This window comes from Heliangelus exortis, chromosome 23, assembly GCF_036169615.1.
Source record: "Heliangelus exortis chromosome 23, bHelExo1.hap1, whole genome shotgun sequence".
Taxonomy (NCBI): domain Eukaryota; kingdom Metazoa; phylum Chordata; class Aves; order Apodiformes; family Trochilidae; genus Heliangelus; species Heliangelus exortis.
In genome coordinates this window covers 4,142,286-4,156,585 of record NC_092444.1, presented here as the reverse complement: position 1 = coordinate 4,156,585, position 14,300 = coordinate 4,142,286, and the positions used below count along the sequence as shown (strand labels likewise).

The 14,300-nt window shown below is 45.6% G+C and overlaps 1 protein-coding gene across 3 annotated transcripts in view; it reads right to left on the bottom strand.

The window, feature by feature from the left end:
- Positions 1-14,300, bottom strand: part of SAMD11 (sterile alpha motif domain containing 11) — a 196,198-nt gene that overhangs the window by 94,379 nt on the left and 87,519 nt on the right. For all 3 annotated transcript variants that reach the window (XM_071767379.1, XM_071767377.1, XM_071767378.1), the window contains exon 7: positions 14,000-14,091. In XM_071767379.1, the coding sequence (XP_071623480.1) occupies positions 14,000-14,091 (92 nt within the window). The remainder of the gene's footprint in view (positions 1-13,999; positions 14,092-14,300) is intronic.

Sequence of the window (14,300 nt, the reverse complement as noted above, 5' to 3'; positions counted from 1 at the left end):
TTCTCTCCATGCCTGGTATGTAAGGCACTGCACATCTCTGCTTTACATTTTGATGATAAACTTTTCCAGGGCAGCCATCACCCCAGCCCACTTCCCACACATTCCCTTAAAAACCATTTAAACCTTTAGCCAGCCCTACACTGCTCTAATTTACGCCACAAAACAAAAATGATCTCAACTACCATGAAAAAGCTACAGAAAAGATCTTCCTTCCCCACCACCTCCTTCCCATTGAGCTCTGTACCGAGTCCCACTCAGTAAATCCCAGGGATGCGATTTCATTCCAAACAAACAAGTTGTTCCAATTATGCAAATCCCAAACTCCAGGAGAGATGAAGGCATTAATGAAGGAAGGAGAAGCCACTTGTATCTACCTCCATAGCTCCAGCCAGACCCTGGCTGGTGGCACTGTCAGGGTAATCACCAAGTAGGTGTCCAGCAGCCTGGACATTATGGGAGCTGATCTTGATTCAGGTCCTGCCCAGCCTGACAAATCACTCCCGAGTGCTGCCACAGCAGGGCCTCTCATTTTGGTCAATCTGAGCTGACAGACAGAGATTGAGTGAGACGCAGAGACCGAGCATCCCCTCTGCTCCCCAGGAATAACACCTTCTGGGCAGGGGAGCAAGGAGGTGGGGCTGCCACGAGAGAGGTCTGGGGATAAACAGGGTGAATTAAGAGGGAATGGAGCCCCAGAACTGTGACACAGGGGCTGAACTCCATTTCCACTCCTTCCTCATCTCTTTAAAACAGGGTTTTTCATGTTGAGGGAATGTCACATAGCACCCATGGACTGGGTGACTTCCCTCCTTCAGAAGCACAGACCAGCTGCCATTGCAGCACCAGAGCAGCTAAAAAAGCCCCTAAGAAACAAAGATAAATGCCAGCATGTTTCAGAGTGCTCAGTGGAGCAGGCTGAGTGATGTCACACATCTTTTTCAGCTCTAATTACCAGGATTCTCTGATCAAAGTAAAATTATTTGCTGATCAAGGATATTATTGATTGTAACGTGCTGGCCTGCTAGGATCAGTCTGAATGCCAAGTAGACCCCGACAGATTAAATCCTGTCAGATCATTGCAGGGAAGCTTTGAGGGAAGATTCTCCTCCTCTTACTGCCTTGGCATATGTCAAGTTTCACAGCTCATGGGATACCAAGATGTTTCCTGCCAGCCAAGGCTAACAGCACAGCATCTGAGCACCAGCCAGCACTGGGGATGCTGCTCTGCACAGCTGAACACGAAGCTGGTGAAGAGGGAGATGTGTGAGAGGGTCTTTCCTAATGGTTATTCCTGGAGATTCAGATGCAGCCCATCTCCACCTCTTGCATGTATAACCCTGCACTGCCACCAAAAAACATTCAAAGCAAACTGAAGGGAGGTGGAGTGGATTGTTCAGCTGCAGGCTCTGACAGAACACACTGTGACCACTTCTTGAGATACTTCCAGCACCAGATAGGAAGGCTTGAGAGAAACATCAGGAGAAACAAAAGCAGCCAGACAAGAAGAGTAAGCTAGAATAACATCTAGGTGGGGGAAAAAGGCTTGGCTATCAGGAGAAAGCCACAGAGGTCATCCTTTTGAAGCCCAACACATCTATTCATTACCTGAACCCACAAGCTGCAACCACTCAGCCTGGCAAGCAGCACACACCACATGGAGAAAATGAAGAGACAGCATCATTCCCTTCCCAGAGGGCTGATGCTCCACAGGCCGGGTTTCAGATTAAACCAACAGTGAACACCAGGAAGTAAAAGGGCAGAAATCCCACTAAAGGGAATACTAAGGAGTAACAGACTTGAAGACAGTTGGGCATCTCATCAGTACCATGTGTGGTAAAGGGTTTTTGTAGCAGCAGTGAAGGCCTCTCCTTCCCCACCCATTATCAAGATCTTAATCTTAAATAATTGCACATGTAATTTTAATAATTCCTTCATTCACTGGAGAACTCCAAACTCCTTTGTAAACATTGGCATGGCCAGGGCAGCAGGTAATGATGGTTTCAGTCCATTCTGAGATGGGAATGGTAGAACTGTCAGAAATGCTGAAAAAATAAGCACGTTCAATAAATGTTTCTGCACTGGGAGAAAAAAACCTCTCTCCCATGGTATGAGAATGAAATACTTTTCATTCCAGCAGTGAATTAGGTTTCCAAACAGAAACCTCTAAGGTTATAAAGTTTTAAATCAGCAGACTTAGATAACTTGCTCTCAAAGAGTTTTGAGTTAGTCAGAGAAGTTCTTTGGACACCTAACTCAGACCTCTAATGAACCTCAGAACAATAAAGAAAGACAAAGTAAATAGGAAAACATAGCACTGTGCCTGTATCTTAAAAAGCACAAGCAGGATAATCCAAGTAATTTTATAACCCCCAGGAGAAATAATGAAACAGAAGAAACCAGGCAAGTAATAATAAATTAAAGGAGGGTTCTATAATTTATGCAAATTAAGGCTTGTTAATGAAAAAGAGTTAAACTAATAAATCTTTTTTTTTTTCACTGAGACAATCATGCTAGTGTAATGTGCTCAGATTTCTGCAAGTTATTTGATTTCACACCACACAACTTTGTGAATGAGAAAATAGAGCATTACAAGTCAACATGGCAAAAATTCAATGGATTAAAAGGTGATTAAAAGACCTCAGAATGTAAGAATGTAACCAATTCTCCCTAATATTTGTATTGATGAACTGGAAGAAAACAAAGAGTCACAGCTGATGGTTAATACAGAGAATGTGTGAGTTAGTGGCAAGTAATGAAATCTCAGGGTCACAGACACAAAATAGTGTGGGCTAGTGGGGGAAGCTGGCACTTTAAAAGCTCAGAATCTTATCCCAGGAAAAAGTGAGTCTGAAATGAGTGCAAGGGTCAGAGTGGGAATCAGGAGTAGAGATTTCTCATGGGCAATGTCTGAGCCATATCAATAATGGACAGAAATGCCAGGGCAGTAATGAGAGCAGGAAGATTATAGTGTGTGTGTGTGTTGTGTGTGCTTGGAATTATTTGGACACAGTTCAGGAAAGATGCTGATAGAGATAAAGACTGTTGGGGTTTTGCAGAAGAGTCTTGCAGATGATTAAAAATTTGGGATTGCCTCATTATGTGGAGAGACTGGAGGATCTGGCTCTATTCAACTCCAGAAGGAGAAGGCTAAAAGGGTTCCAGAGGATGGTCTGTGGCTACCAAATGGGAGCTCCACAGAGTGACATCCAAAGCTGCGAAGAGACAAGTTGGCAAGAATGTGACACTAAATAAATTCAAATTAGCAATGGCCTCCTTGTTTCCTAAAAAGTGAGAGTAGTTACCTACTGAAACAGTTTACTGAGATCAACCAAGGACATGACCAGGATATTTAATCAAGATTGGATGCCTTCCTTAACAAAGTACAAAGAGAAGCTACTATAAACAGGAACTAGTTGGGGGAAGTCCTGTGGCTTATTATAGTGCAAGAAATCAGTCCTGATGGCAACAGTGGTCTCTTGCCCTTTTAACCTGTAAATCCAAACATTTTATTTCCCATCTGCAGTACCAGAGGTGCTCTCCTGCCTGTGGGGAAGCTGAATTGTAGAAAGAGAATATAAAAGGCACGTGGGCCCTGAGAAAGGATGCTTCTGGGTAAGCCAAGTTAAATATCTCAAATAAAAAGCTGCATTTCAAGACAAAGGTTGGAGAAAGCAATGCAGGTTATCCTCAGCAGGGCAAAGGGCTGAGACCCTACTGCCAGCCCACAGCAGTCACTGCTGTGCCCAACAAGTGAACAGAATCAGTATGCCTGGGACATTTATCCTGAAGTGCAGGCTATAGTTTTGATTCTGAAGTTACAAATCAAGTTTTCTTATTGAAAAACTGAGTTTGCATAGTTATGTTTTGGTTTTAGATGTCTCTCTCTCCAAAGGAACATGCAATAGGACTGCTGCCAACTGCCATCTCAAAATCTGCTGTCTATTATATTGGGGAGTATATTCAGTGGTAATAAAGAGCAACCAGCCAAAGCAAAATCTTTCTCTCCAAATGCCCAGAATATGGTGAGCAACCACCTAATAGGATCCCCGATGCCAGCTCAGAGAAGAGCCCCATGTCCACAAGTTCATTATGCTCCTCAGTGTCAGCCAGCTCCATCCAGAGAGCCTTTTGAGAAAGAGTCACACAATGAGATGGCACTGAAGAGTTCCAACAAATTAAGGGCAACTTCTCTGGAGTACAACTTAAAACATTCAGCAACTTAAAGCTGGAGTGCAAGCCTCGCCACAAAGAATTCTGCACTGTTTATGTTTCCAATTGATTTTCCTTGTCAGTGCTGAGGGACCTCCCCAGGTGGAGGCTGCTGTCCAACCATGGGAAATCACTGCAGCAGCTGAGTCCTCAACTTTATTATGCATTGAACTCATGTGTTGTCTTCACTACACTGCTACTGGAGTTAGGAAGCCATGTTCTTCCCTACCTTACCCCTCGGATCCCCCCAGAAGTGGATGGGGAAGGTCTCTGAGCAACAAAGCAGGACTGTCCCAGTTGGAGTGTCCTCCTGAGGGGCATGCAGGCTGCCCTCTTCATCCTGGATGGGCTGATGCTTGACTGCTTTGAGACCTCACACTGTCCACTAAGCCTGTGAAAACCTCAGCAGCAGTGTTTGGAGCTGCACCTGAAGGAAAGCACCACCACCAAAAATAATAAATCCATCAGCCCTCTGCTCTGAAAGAGCCACTTTAGGCTGACAAGAAAGAAAACTGCTTGAGGGCCAAAACACACCAAATTTTCCATGCTCTGCTAGGCATTCTCTGATGCAAGCTAAATTTGGATGCAAGCCACGCCAGCCTAAAGATGAAAAAAGAAGTGAACAGAGTTAAACCAATGTAAATCTAAACCTGCTAGTGATCAAAGTCCATCCTGGCATTCCCACTGCCATTCTCCTTCTCACCCACATTTACTTTGGATCAGAATATGCTGTTCTCAGTTGTACTGCAGCTAAGCAGAGCATGCCAGGCATGGATGGGCTCCCAATAGTTTCAGGCACTGAACACACAAGAAACAAAAACCTGCCCAGCCATTCACAATACACAATTTTTTTCACATTCTCCTTTGGTTTGGCTTTTATTTTGGTCTTTTAAGTGACCCTAAGACACTATAATGCTTAAGAGTAATGGTGTACAGTTTTTAAGTAACACAAGTATTGTAAACTCTGGTTCACTGAACCATCATTGAAGAATTTTGAAGTGTCTTCCTTTGTAAGAGTACTTTACGGTTAAGTGGGTGAATCACAAGGGGGAAATAAAAGAGGAATTGATATCATAGTCCCCTCTGGGAAAAAAAAAAAAAAAGAAAAAGATATGTTTGTGTGGTTCACCCCGTGTCACAGAAAAAGAGATCTCAAGAATCACAGCTGTGACAAATGGTGGGAAAAGTTACTGATCTAAAAGAATTAATTTTTACTATAAGAGCTGGTCCTGTTACTTATTTAATAAAGGTCTGGCATCAAATTGCTGTGAATTTCAGGATTATCTAATTCTACCTAATCTCATTCAATCACTGATGCTCCAGACTGTGGCAGAAAGGAATGCTTGCCCTTTCCTGTCTTCAGGGGCTATCTCTGGTTACCCTGGCAACACAGCAAAAGCAGCTTCAACAGCCCTGAGTACCACCTATCACATCCATCTCCAGATAAAAAGGAAGGATGGGGTTACAAGGGAGGTTTTGCAATTTGATGGGTAGAGATAGGCAGAACAGCAGCTACCATTGGAGTGGAATCTACTCATAACTCTGAATCAGCAAGGCTCACTGATAAATACAAGCTTCTAGGGGTAAGAAATTCATAGACAGCAAACTGGTCTGGTAAAGTGTTCTGCTTGCTTCCAAAAGAAAGCCAAAAGTTTGATGCTAAGAAGCTGTGGTGGTGAAGAAGCCCAAGTTAACTGAAGCTGTTTCAAATCCCAGAGCTGCCTTTTGAATTATCCAAAACAATCACACCTCCCAGCACCAAACTGGGCATCAGCTACAAGCAGACACACAACTTTGTTGCAGTGTCATCATTCAAAATCTTTCAGATCTGTTCTGTAGGTGAAAAGACTGCTGAGTGCCTCTTCTATCACCAAAAGCTCTCAAGTTTTCCTGTTTGTTAATTCTCTGTCAAACCCATTCTGCCTTCCTCACTGATGAGCACAATGCAAGGAAGAAGGGGTACTGCCTGACATCTTATTACTGTGCTAAGGTAGAAGATGCTGTTAAACTTATAAATGTTGATTAAACCTCACATGAAGTATGGGGGCCTCTTGCTCCATGGCACTGCCCCTGTATGGCTTCCAAAGAGCTCAGCTCTGGGTGTGTGCTGGTAAACAAAAACTTCAGCCAGAACCAGAGGACATCTCTGCTAGCCAAAGCTGCAAGTAGGCTGAAGAGTTACTAGATTGAAATTATCTTGAGATCTTAAAATGAGGGATTTGATGTGCAGGAATGTTTTCATAGAGGTAAACAAAGAACAGGGAAAACTGGAGCCTGACAGCATTCCCAGATTCTGTGGCTTTGTATTCATGTGCAAAATAAAACTAAAAGCTAAACGTTTCACATTGGCTAAAGGTGAAATAAGTGATTAAGAACCTTTCTTTCCATGCTTGGGAATTCCCTCCATCCATCCCTCCTTGTCCTCAGACACATTACGAGAAAATTCAGTATCAGATTATATTTATGACCCAGGGGGATGTGTAATTTCCTCTCTGCTCTCACTGGTTTTGTTAAAATAACAGAACTAAAAATAAAAGAAATAATGCATCACTCCAGCAGAGAAGGTGGCAGATGCAGAAGATTTACCTTCACACAAGAGGGGTGTATGAGTAATGCAGAAGTGCTACAGATGTTCTCAGCTTTATTTACCAAACTGCACAGGACCCCTGCAACACTGAGTAACTCTTCAGGAGATGCCTTCATTGCCCTCAACTGTAAAATACAACTCTGAGCCCTGTGTTGGGTTTTTCACTGGCATCTACCTGAAGTGGAGGAGGTGAGCATCTCCTAAGAGAAAAAAAGCCCTGAAATGGTGAGGATGGTGATGCTTCAGCTGTTGAGTAAGTGACTGCAGATGATGCATTTCTACATGGAGAAGGAAGGGGGAGAGAAGGTACAGATGCAAAACAACAATTTGATGTAGCAAGACATCTTCCAGATAAAGGCAGTAAGAAACAGAGTAAGGCAATGCAGAAGACTAAAACAAAATAAACAAGCAAAGAAGATAGAAAAAATATATAGACAAAAGAAAATGATTTTGCAAGCATAGAGTTCTGACCAAGCCTGACTGGACTAAAAACCAAGCTGATCTCAGGCCAATAGGAAACTGCTCCCTGTTCACCTTGACTCAAAACTGAACCAGAACAGGCAATCTGAAAAGTTCATCATCTCTACAAACTTGAACTAGTTGATAGTTTTAAATCTCAGGAGAAGAAAAATGAACAAAGTCTGTGAGGAAGTTAATTCTGATCCTTTAGTCACCTCTGCCACTTAGATCCCATGTTCACTAAAGACATTTGCCACGAGGCTCCAAATTAGCACTGATCCCTTTGAATAAGGCCAGCAAGTTTGGACACAGACCACTGCAAATTAAAACCAGGTGTCTGTGCCGTAAAGCAGCAGAGACAGCCCTAAGCAGTTTAATAACATCTCTAAATAATTTTGACAGCAAAATTACTTATCCTATGTCACCTTTACACTGCCCTTGACACCCTGCTAACAAGATGATGCTTTCCCTGCTTTTATATATTTATTTATCTATCTTTCTTCCTGCTTAACTTTCTTCTCCTCAGACCAGTATATTTTTCAGATCTGATGTAGCACAGCACAATTCACCAGGCAAGCAGTGCAAAGCTGCATAGCCCATCCTGCATCTGCTGGCCTGCTCCCAAAGGCACTGAGGGCTCAGAAACTCTTCCTGCAACTGAGGCCACCAGAGAACATAACAACACACTGCCAGAACTGACACACAGCTACAGCTTTCCCAGGGAATCAACACAACACAGAGCAGGACAAGGAAAGCCCCTCTGCAGTCTTTATGGAATCCCAGCAGGAGGAAACTTGCTCAATGCCAAGCTCAATCCCTCACCCATGCCAACCTCAGCACAAACAGTTGTTCCTCCTCCTTCAAGGAGGGTGAGCTTAGCCTGTTATTCACACACACTGAACTCAGAGATGGCTCTTCCTTCCATCATGCCAGCCCTACCTTTTGCATTCAGTTTCTCAGCACTGCTCATTGGAACAGCAGAAATCACTACAGGTCTTGCACTACAGCAAACTTCCCCCACTTGGAACTCCTTAAACCCTATTGTAAGATAAAATTATTTTCCTAAGCCACAGGTGCTTACACATCTCTGCTGTCCACTCACAGTACTGCAATCCAATTAATATTTTCCTTTCCAGAGGGTATTTAATAATCCACAAAATTAAATCCTTCAATATTGTGCCAGTACTCCTAGTGCCATTGATCTGGGGGTTTGCTCTGCCTCTGTGTAAAATAAAACTCATCTTACTGGTGCAACACCCACCTCCAGCTCTCTGACAATGCACATCAGCAATGGCAGAGTTCCCCGTTCAGGAGCTGAGTTTGAGGATCATCAGGAATAACTTCCAGTGCAGAATCCCTTTAGGAGCACCTCTCATACCCAGCTGTTCCCATTGCAAGCTGCCAGATTTCCCCTGTGAAGTACTGCATGACCCAAGAGCAGTTGATTTGAGGGATCTCTCAGATTAGAAAGCCTGGACTGGATGGGACATGCCAGTTTCTCACCCCATTTAAGAACACAACGTATCTTATCTCCAGTTTTTCTATTCAAGTGATGTACGACAGATTTTGAATAAACTTTTGTTAAGCATTCAAGTTTAACTGAAACGTCTGCAATGTGGCACACATGTTGTAAAAATTGCCTAAGTCCATTGAAAAACAAAACAGCCCACAAACAAATAAAAAACCCCAAGCAACTCAAAAAACCTCCAACAAATGCTAACCTAAACTAAAATGTGCTGGATTAAAAGCAACAATCCAAATCAGCATGAAACCACAAATAAAAATCAACAGTCTGTGCCAAAGACCTTGAGGGGATAAAGAGGTTTATAAGTCTGCTTTACAGAGGGGGTTTTTCTACATTCATAAGGCAGTCCACAGAGACACAAAGGCAAAGTTATGAAAACAGTCCCCTCTACATAAACCCCAAGATTCTCCAGCTCAAATCCTTAAGTCCACAGCAGAGCAGAAAGGGCCCTAAATCTAATCTAGTCCGTTAAAAGTTAAATTTCAGATTTAATCCTGCCTCTACAAGCAGCCAACTAAATCTTCCAGCAGGCAAAGTCCTCTTCTCATAGGAACCTTCTCTTGAAAGGCCCTGTTTGGGCCAGCCCCTGAATTTGGAATCCACAACATAGGGATCTACTCAGTAGCCCAGGGATCTCCCTTTTCTCTCCCTGAACAGCTCCATTCCTGCCTTTCCAGGCAAACTGGGGAGCAGCCCAGTAGCCAGGAGGGTATTTCTGGGGCAGGGCAGGGACTGCACTGCAACCAGAACCCAGCAGTCACACAAAGCCAGAAGCTGGGGGAGATGCAGTGCTGCACCAGGGAGTTAGAGGGCTGCTCAGAGATCTTGGGGCTAAATAACAGGGACTTGTCTGATGACTGGCATTGGGGTTTTTGTTTATGTAAGTAGATAGTTATATTTTCCATCCTTGACAAAGCCTTGGACTAATGCCTTAACCTCAGGGGCATCGAAAGAAAACAACAACAATGATAACAATGCAAAGAAAAAAGAAGCAAATAAAAAGAATCACATATAAATCAAATCAAGAGCAAAGCACAGCCCCAGTGAGCAAATGAATTACCATTGTCATTGACCACGTTATGCACAGTTCCCATGTGTCTTGACATGCAATAAGGCAGATGAAGTACAAAAATAACAACTATACTGTGCCTTTTTTTTTTTTTTTTTTTGTTATTTGAATCCAGCCACATCGTGATAGCTTCTTAAAATCTCACCTTTCCTTCTCTACCTGTGACCCACACCTCAAACTCCAACACCGGTTACCTTTCAAGCACACACCCTGTCCAAGGAAAGGTGGGAAAAGAGGAGGAGGATCAGCCAGTGTCCAGTCCTAACACACCTCATGATGCAGCATGGCTAGTATGAAAAACACAGTAAGAGTCCCATTCTGATAAGGGAGAAAACCAAGGTCTATCCACTGTAAGGAATGACTCTCTTCTGTTATACTGGATACCTGATGCTGGCCTTCTCAAATCTAAGATATTTTGTTTTAGCAATAAAGATTTTAGTGCTGCTCTCAAGACCATTAGGTTCCTCCCTCCCTGTGGCTAACAGACCACACTTTCAAGACCAGCCCTGACTCCGGGTTTTAAATTGGAACTGGAGAGAATGGGTGAGTGGTGGTTGGGAAGTTCCGTGGGGACAGAGGGAACCCTGCAGGGAATGGGTTTCACTAGAATGGACTGGAATGCATCCAGGGCTACAAACGAGATGAACTGTGTCTGCCCAGAACTGACAAGTATTAACATAGGGGAAGACCCCTGTTAGCATCTGACAACTTATTTTGTGAATGCTGAGCATCCTGTGCCTCCAAAATGCTGAAGGGACTGAAATCTGTGCCATTTCTCCCCTCCAGATCTGAAAACTCTTGGATACCAGCAAAAGGGGATGGGTGGCTGGGAAGCACACTCGCTTTTCAGAAGAGCACGGGGGGAGCATGGGGAACATACAGTGCCCCAATTCCCCACCTCTGCAGAGCCTGTGCCACGCAGGCACCACTTCGCCACCAGAACCTGAGCTATCCCGACCCTGCCCCTCCAGCCCTCATCGGGACTGCCCTCCCCACCGCTCCCCCATTCCCGCGGGTCCTCCCTGCATCCCCCCCAAGCCCCCTCATCTCGGACCAACCCCGCGGCCCGGAGGGGCCCTCCCGCATCCCCCTGCCTTCCCCCCGGCGGGCAGCGGGTGTGTGCCGCGTGTGTCCCCCCCGGCTCCCCGCCGCTGATTGATGGATGCCGGCGCGGGGGCGGCGGCGGCCGCTGCCCGGGGGAGGAGGCGCCAGGGCGGCCGGCGCGACGCGGCTGCTCCCCCTCCGCCTCGCAGGAAACCGGCGGTCGGTGGCGGAGCTGGCCCCGGCGCCGGCCGCTGTCTGCAGCTGCAGCAAACGAGCTGCGACGGGGCGGCGGGGGGCAGGGGGATGGCGGGGGGCAGGGAGACGGCGGGGGGCAGGGGGTTGGCAGGGGATGGCGGGGGGCAGGGGGTTGGGGGCAGGGGATGGCGGGGGCAGGGGGTTGTCGGGGGGCAAGGGGTTGTCGGGGGATGGCGGGGGGCAGGAGCTCGGCAGGGTCCGGGCGCCGCTTCCCCCGGCCCTGCCGGCAGCGCTGCCGGGGGTGCGGGTGGGGGGTGCGGCTCGGCGCCAGCCCCCGGGGCTGCTCCCCGGCTGTTTCGGTGCTCGCCACGGGGGGGCTGGGAAGTGGGGGGTCTCCCGCCCGCCGGGCTGGGGTTTATTGAGTCAGGCACAAAGGGGGTCGAGCGAGGCGAGGCTCTGGTTCCTCGGACGTGCTTTCCAAATCGGGTCTGGGGCACGGTGCAATTTCCTTTCCAGATCAACGCCCCCGGCCCCAAAAGAGACCCAGGCTGGGCCTCAGAACAACCGCTGCTGGTGATTAAAGCCCTGATATAAGCAGTCTGATTGGAGAAGGCTGGCAGGGCTGGAGAAATTGGATGTAACCTTTCTGCTGGCATTCAGGAGCTGGGGGAAGATGCAGATGCCTCCCAGCAACTGCCTTGCCCCGTTGCCCTCACCTATTCCGGATTTATTTCGGATCAGCAGAACCAGACGCTGACAGAACCCATTCCCCATCTCCCTGCCCTCCACAGGGTAACACGAGGACCCAAGGACCGCAAGGCTTTACTTACCCACGCTGTAAAATCTAAAGCACTTCTACATTTGAGGACCAACAGCTCTTTGATCTCAGTGGTGCTTAAATCAGTGGTTACTCAATGGGGAAAAATAAACTCTGACCGATTTTTTTTTTTTTCTTTTTGTTACTGTTTCCAATGAGCAGTGCAGGTAGCTATGACAAGGCACTACCAAAAATTCCAGGTTCAAACTGTGAACTTGTCATTTGGCCAGGTGTATCTTGTGATTACAGCACAGAATATGCAGTAAGCACTGAGAATCTGAGTGCTGATAAAAGCTCTCAATGGGGTTTCTACTTGCTGTACAAATTCTGGCACCAAACCCCCCTCTCACTAATTTATACAGCTGGGAAAGCGCTAGGATGCAAGCCCAGAAGGCTTCATTTCTCCTTTCCCAAATCTATACTAACCTCTCTTTTCCTCTATCTGAACTTTCATATTCAGTCCTATTTTAAAAGACTTGTTTCCAGCAGAGCTGCCTTCCATCTGTCAGTGCACAGTATCCCTGTCCAACTATTAAAAAAGCACAATGTGTCATTTTGGCTACCACCTAATGCAACTTGGTACCCAGAAAGGGACCAGCAGACAGAGTCATCTGGCCAGACAATCCTCACCACCACCAGCAGCTCTGGGATGTATGACTGCTCTGCAGACCATCACTGCTTGGTGGCCTCTAATCCACATGACTGCTAACTACAGCACATGGAAAAGTCAAAACTGGAGAACCATACCACATCAGTTGGCCCCGTAAACTCAGAGGCACAACATGAGTCCATGGGAAAAGCCAGGTTTGAGGCTGTCTGGTTTGCTGGGTTTAAAATACCACAGAAATTCTGCAGCAGAACAAGAACTCTGAGCTCAATGGGCAGTTACTACTTTGGGATGGACTCCCTTGCTATACAAAACAGATGCAGGAAATTCAAATCACAGAGGTGGTATCTTCACATAATTTATGTAACTTGATAATTGCTCCCAGCCCCTTCCCAGGTGAAGATGTATATTTGTACACATCCATGCTTAGGCAGAAATCATTCAAATTCACAATCCTGTCTGTGGTGCAGAACCATAAAGGTACTACGTGTGAAAAGAGATTGTCCATTGGATCTTGAACAAACAATCAAAGAAAAAATGGTTGATTTCAGAGGGTAAAAGTAGGTACATTTCCAGCAGCATCAGTGCTACCAGCAGTTGGAAGTCACAGAGGATTTTTGTCAAACCAAGAGCTGCTTTACTTCCACAACCCAACAGCTTTGCTCTCCAGTTTCAATGTCACTGTATCTTATGGTTATTGCTACAGATGAACTGTTTTTAATGCCTTAGTCTACTGTGACTTCATCAGCTTTTTATTTATAGCATCAACATCTTTTTCAAGAAAATGCTGATGTCATATAGATATTTTGAAAGCATCAAGGCAGACAGCAGAAAACACAAGGGACTCAAAAGTTGAGAAGAAAAGACCTGTAATAGCAAGAACTGTGATCTGTAACATGAATGCTGTAAGAGGTGTAAGAATTGAAGATGAGCTTGATCCTTCCTTATGTAAAAAAAAAAAAAAAAAACAAAACAAAACACTAATGGTTTGTAAACTGTTCTGTCTCCTAACACATGGATGCTTTTTTCTTTATTTAGCCATTTTACAGCTCTGCACTACACACAAAAACGAAGGGGTGAGGAGAAGGAAGAGCGTGCTGAATGCTTTCCTGCTTCCATACAGACAGCTCTCCCTGAAAACCACACAACCATACTGTGTGTTGCATCCTTTAGGTCAAACCCTGTTCTTCCCATCTGCTCTGTCTGCAAACGCCTCTTCTGCTAACCTTGAACTAGACTGCACAGGTACCCTGGCAGTGCTCTGGCCAAGACTCAATGATCCACAGTTCCCAGCCCTCAGAGATCAGGGTTTCATGATCACAGAAGCAAAAGGTTTGGATTTTTTTCGTTGGTTTTGCTGGTTTCTTGGTTTGTTTGGTTTTTAGTTGGTTTTGGTTTTTTGTTTTTTGGTTGGGTTTTTTTTGTTTGTTTTTTTATGGAAAGGGGAGAAGTCTTAACTAAAGCACATAGTTTAACAATCATCTTACCACTGGAGACGAAATTCGACACCCAGGGCAATCACAGATTGGAGGATGTACCTGTAAAATTCCTTTGGACATAAGAGTCTTCAAACTTTTCCCTGGATGCAAAGAAGAAGAGAAAAAAGAAGAAAAGGGCTCAGCACCTTTGTAAAAGGAAAGTATTTAGGGAAGGGGGGCGGAAGCACGCGTCTCCTTCCATATAAACACCCCTCCCCTTGCCTGCCTACCAGCACCCACACCCACCCCGCCTGCCCCTCCAGGCAGATCCCACGGACCGGAGCACCGGCGCAGCCCTCCTTACCTAACC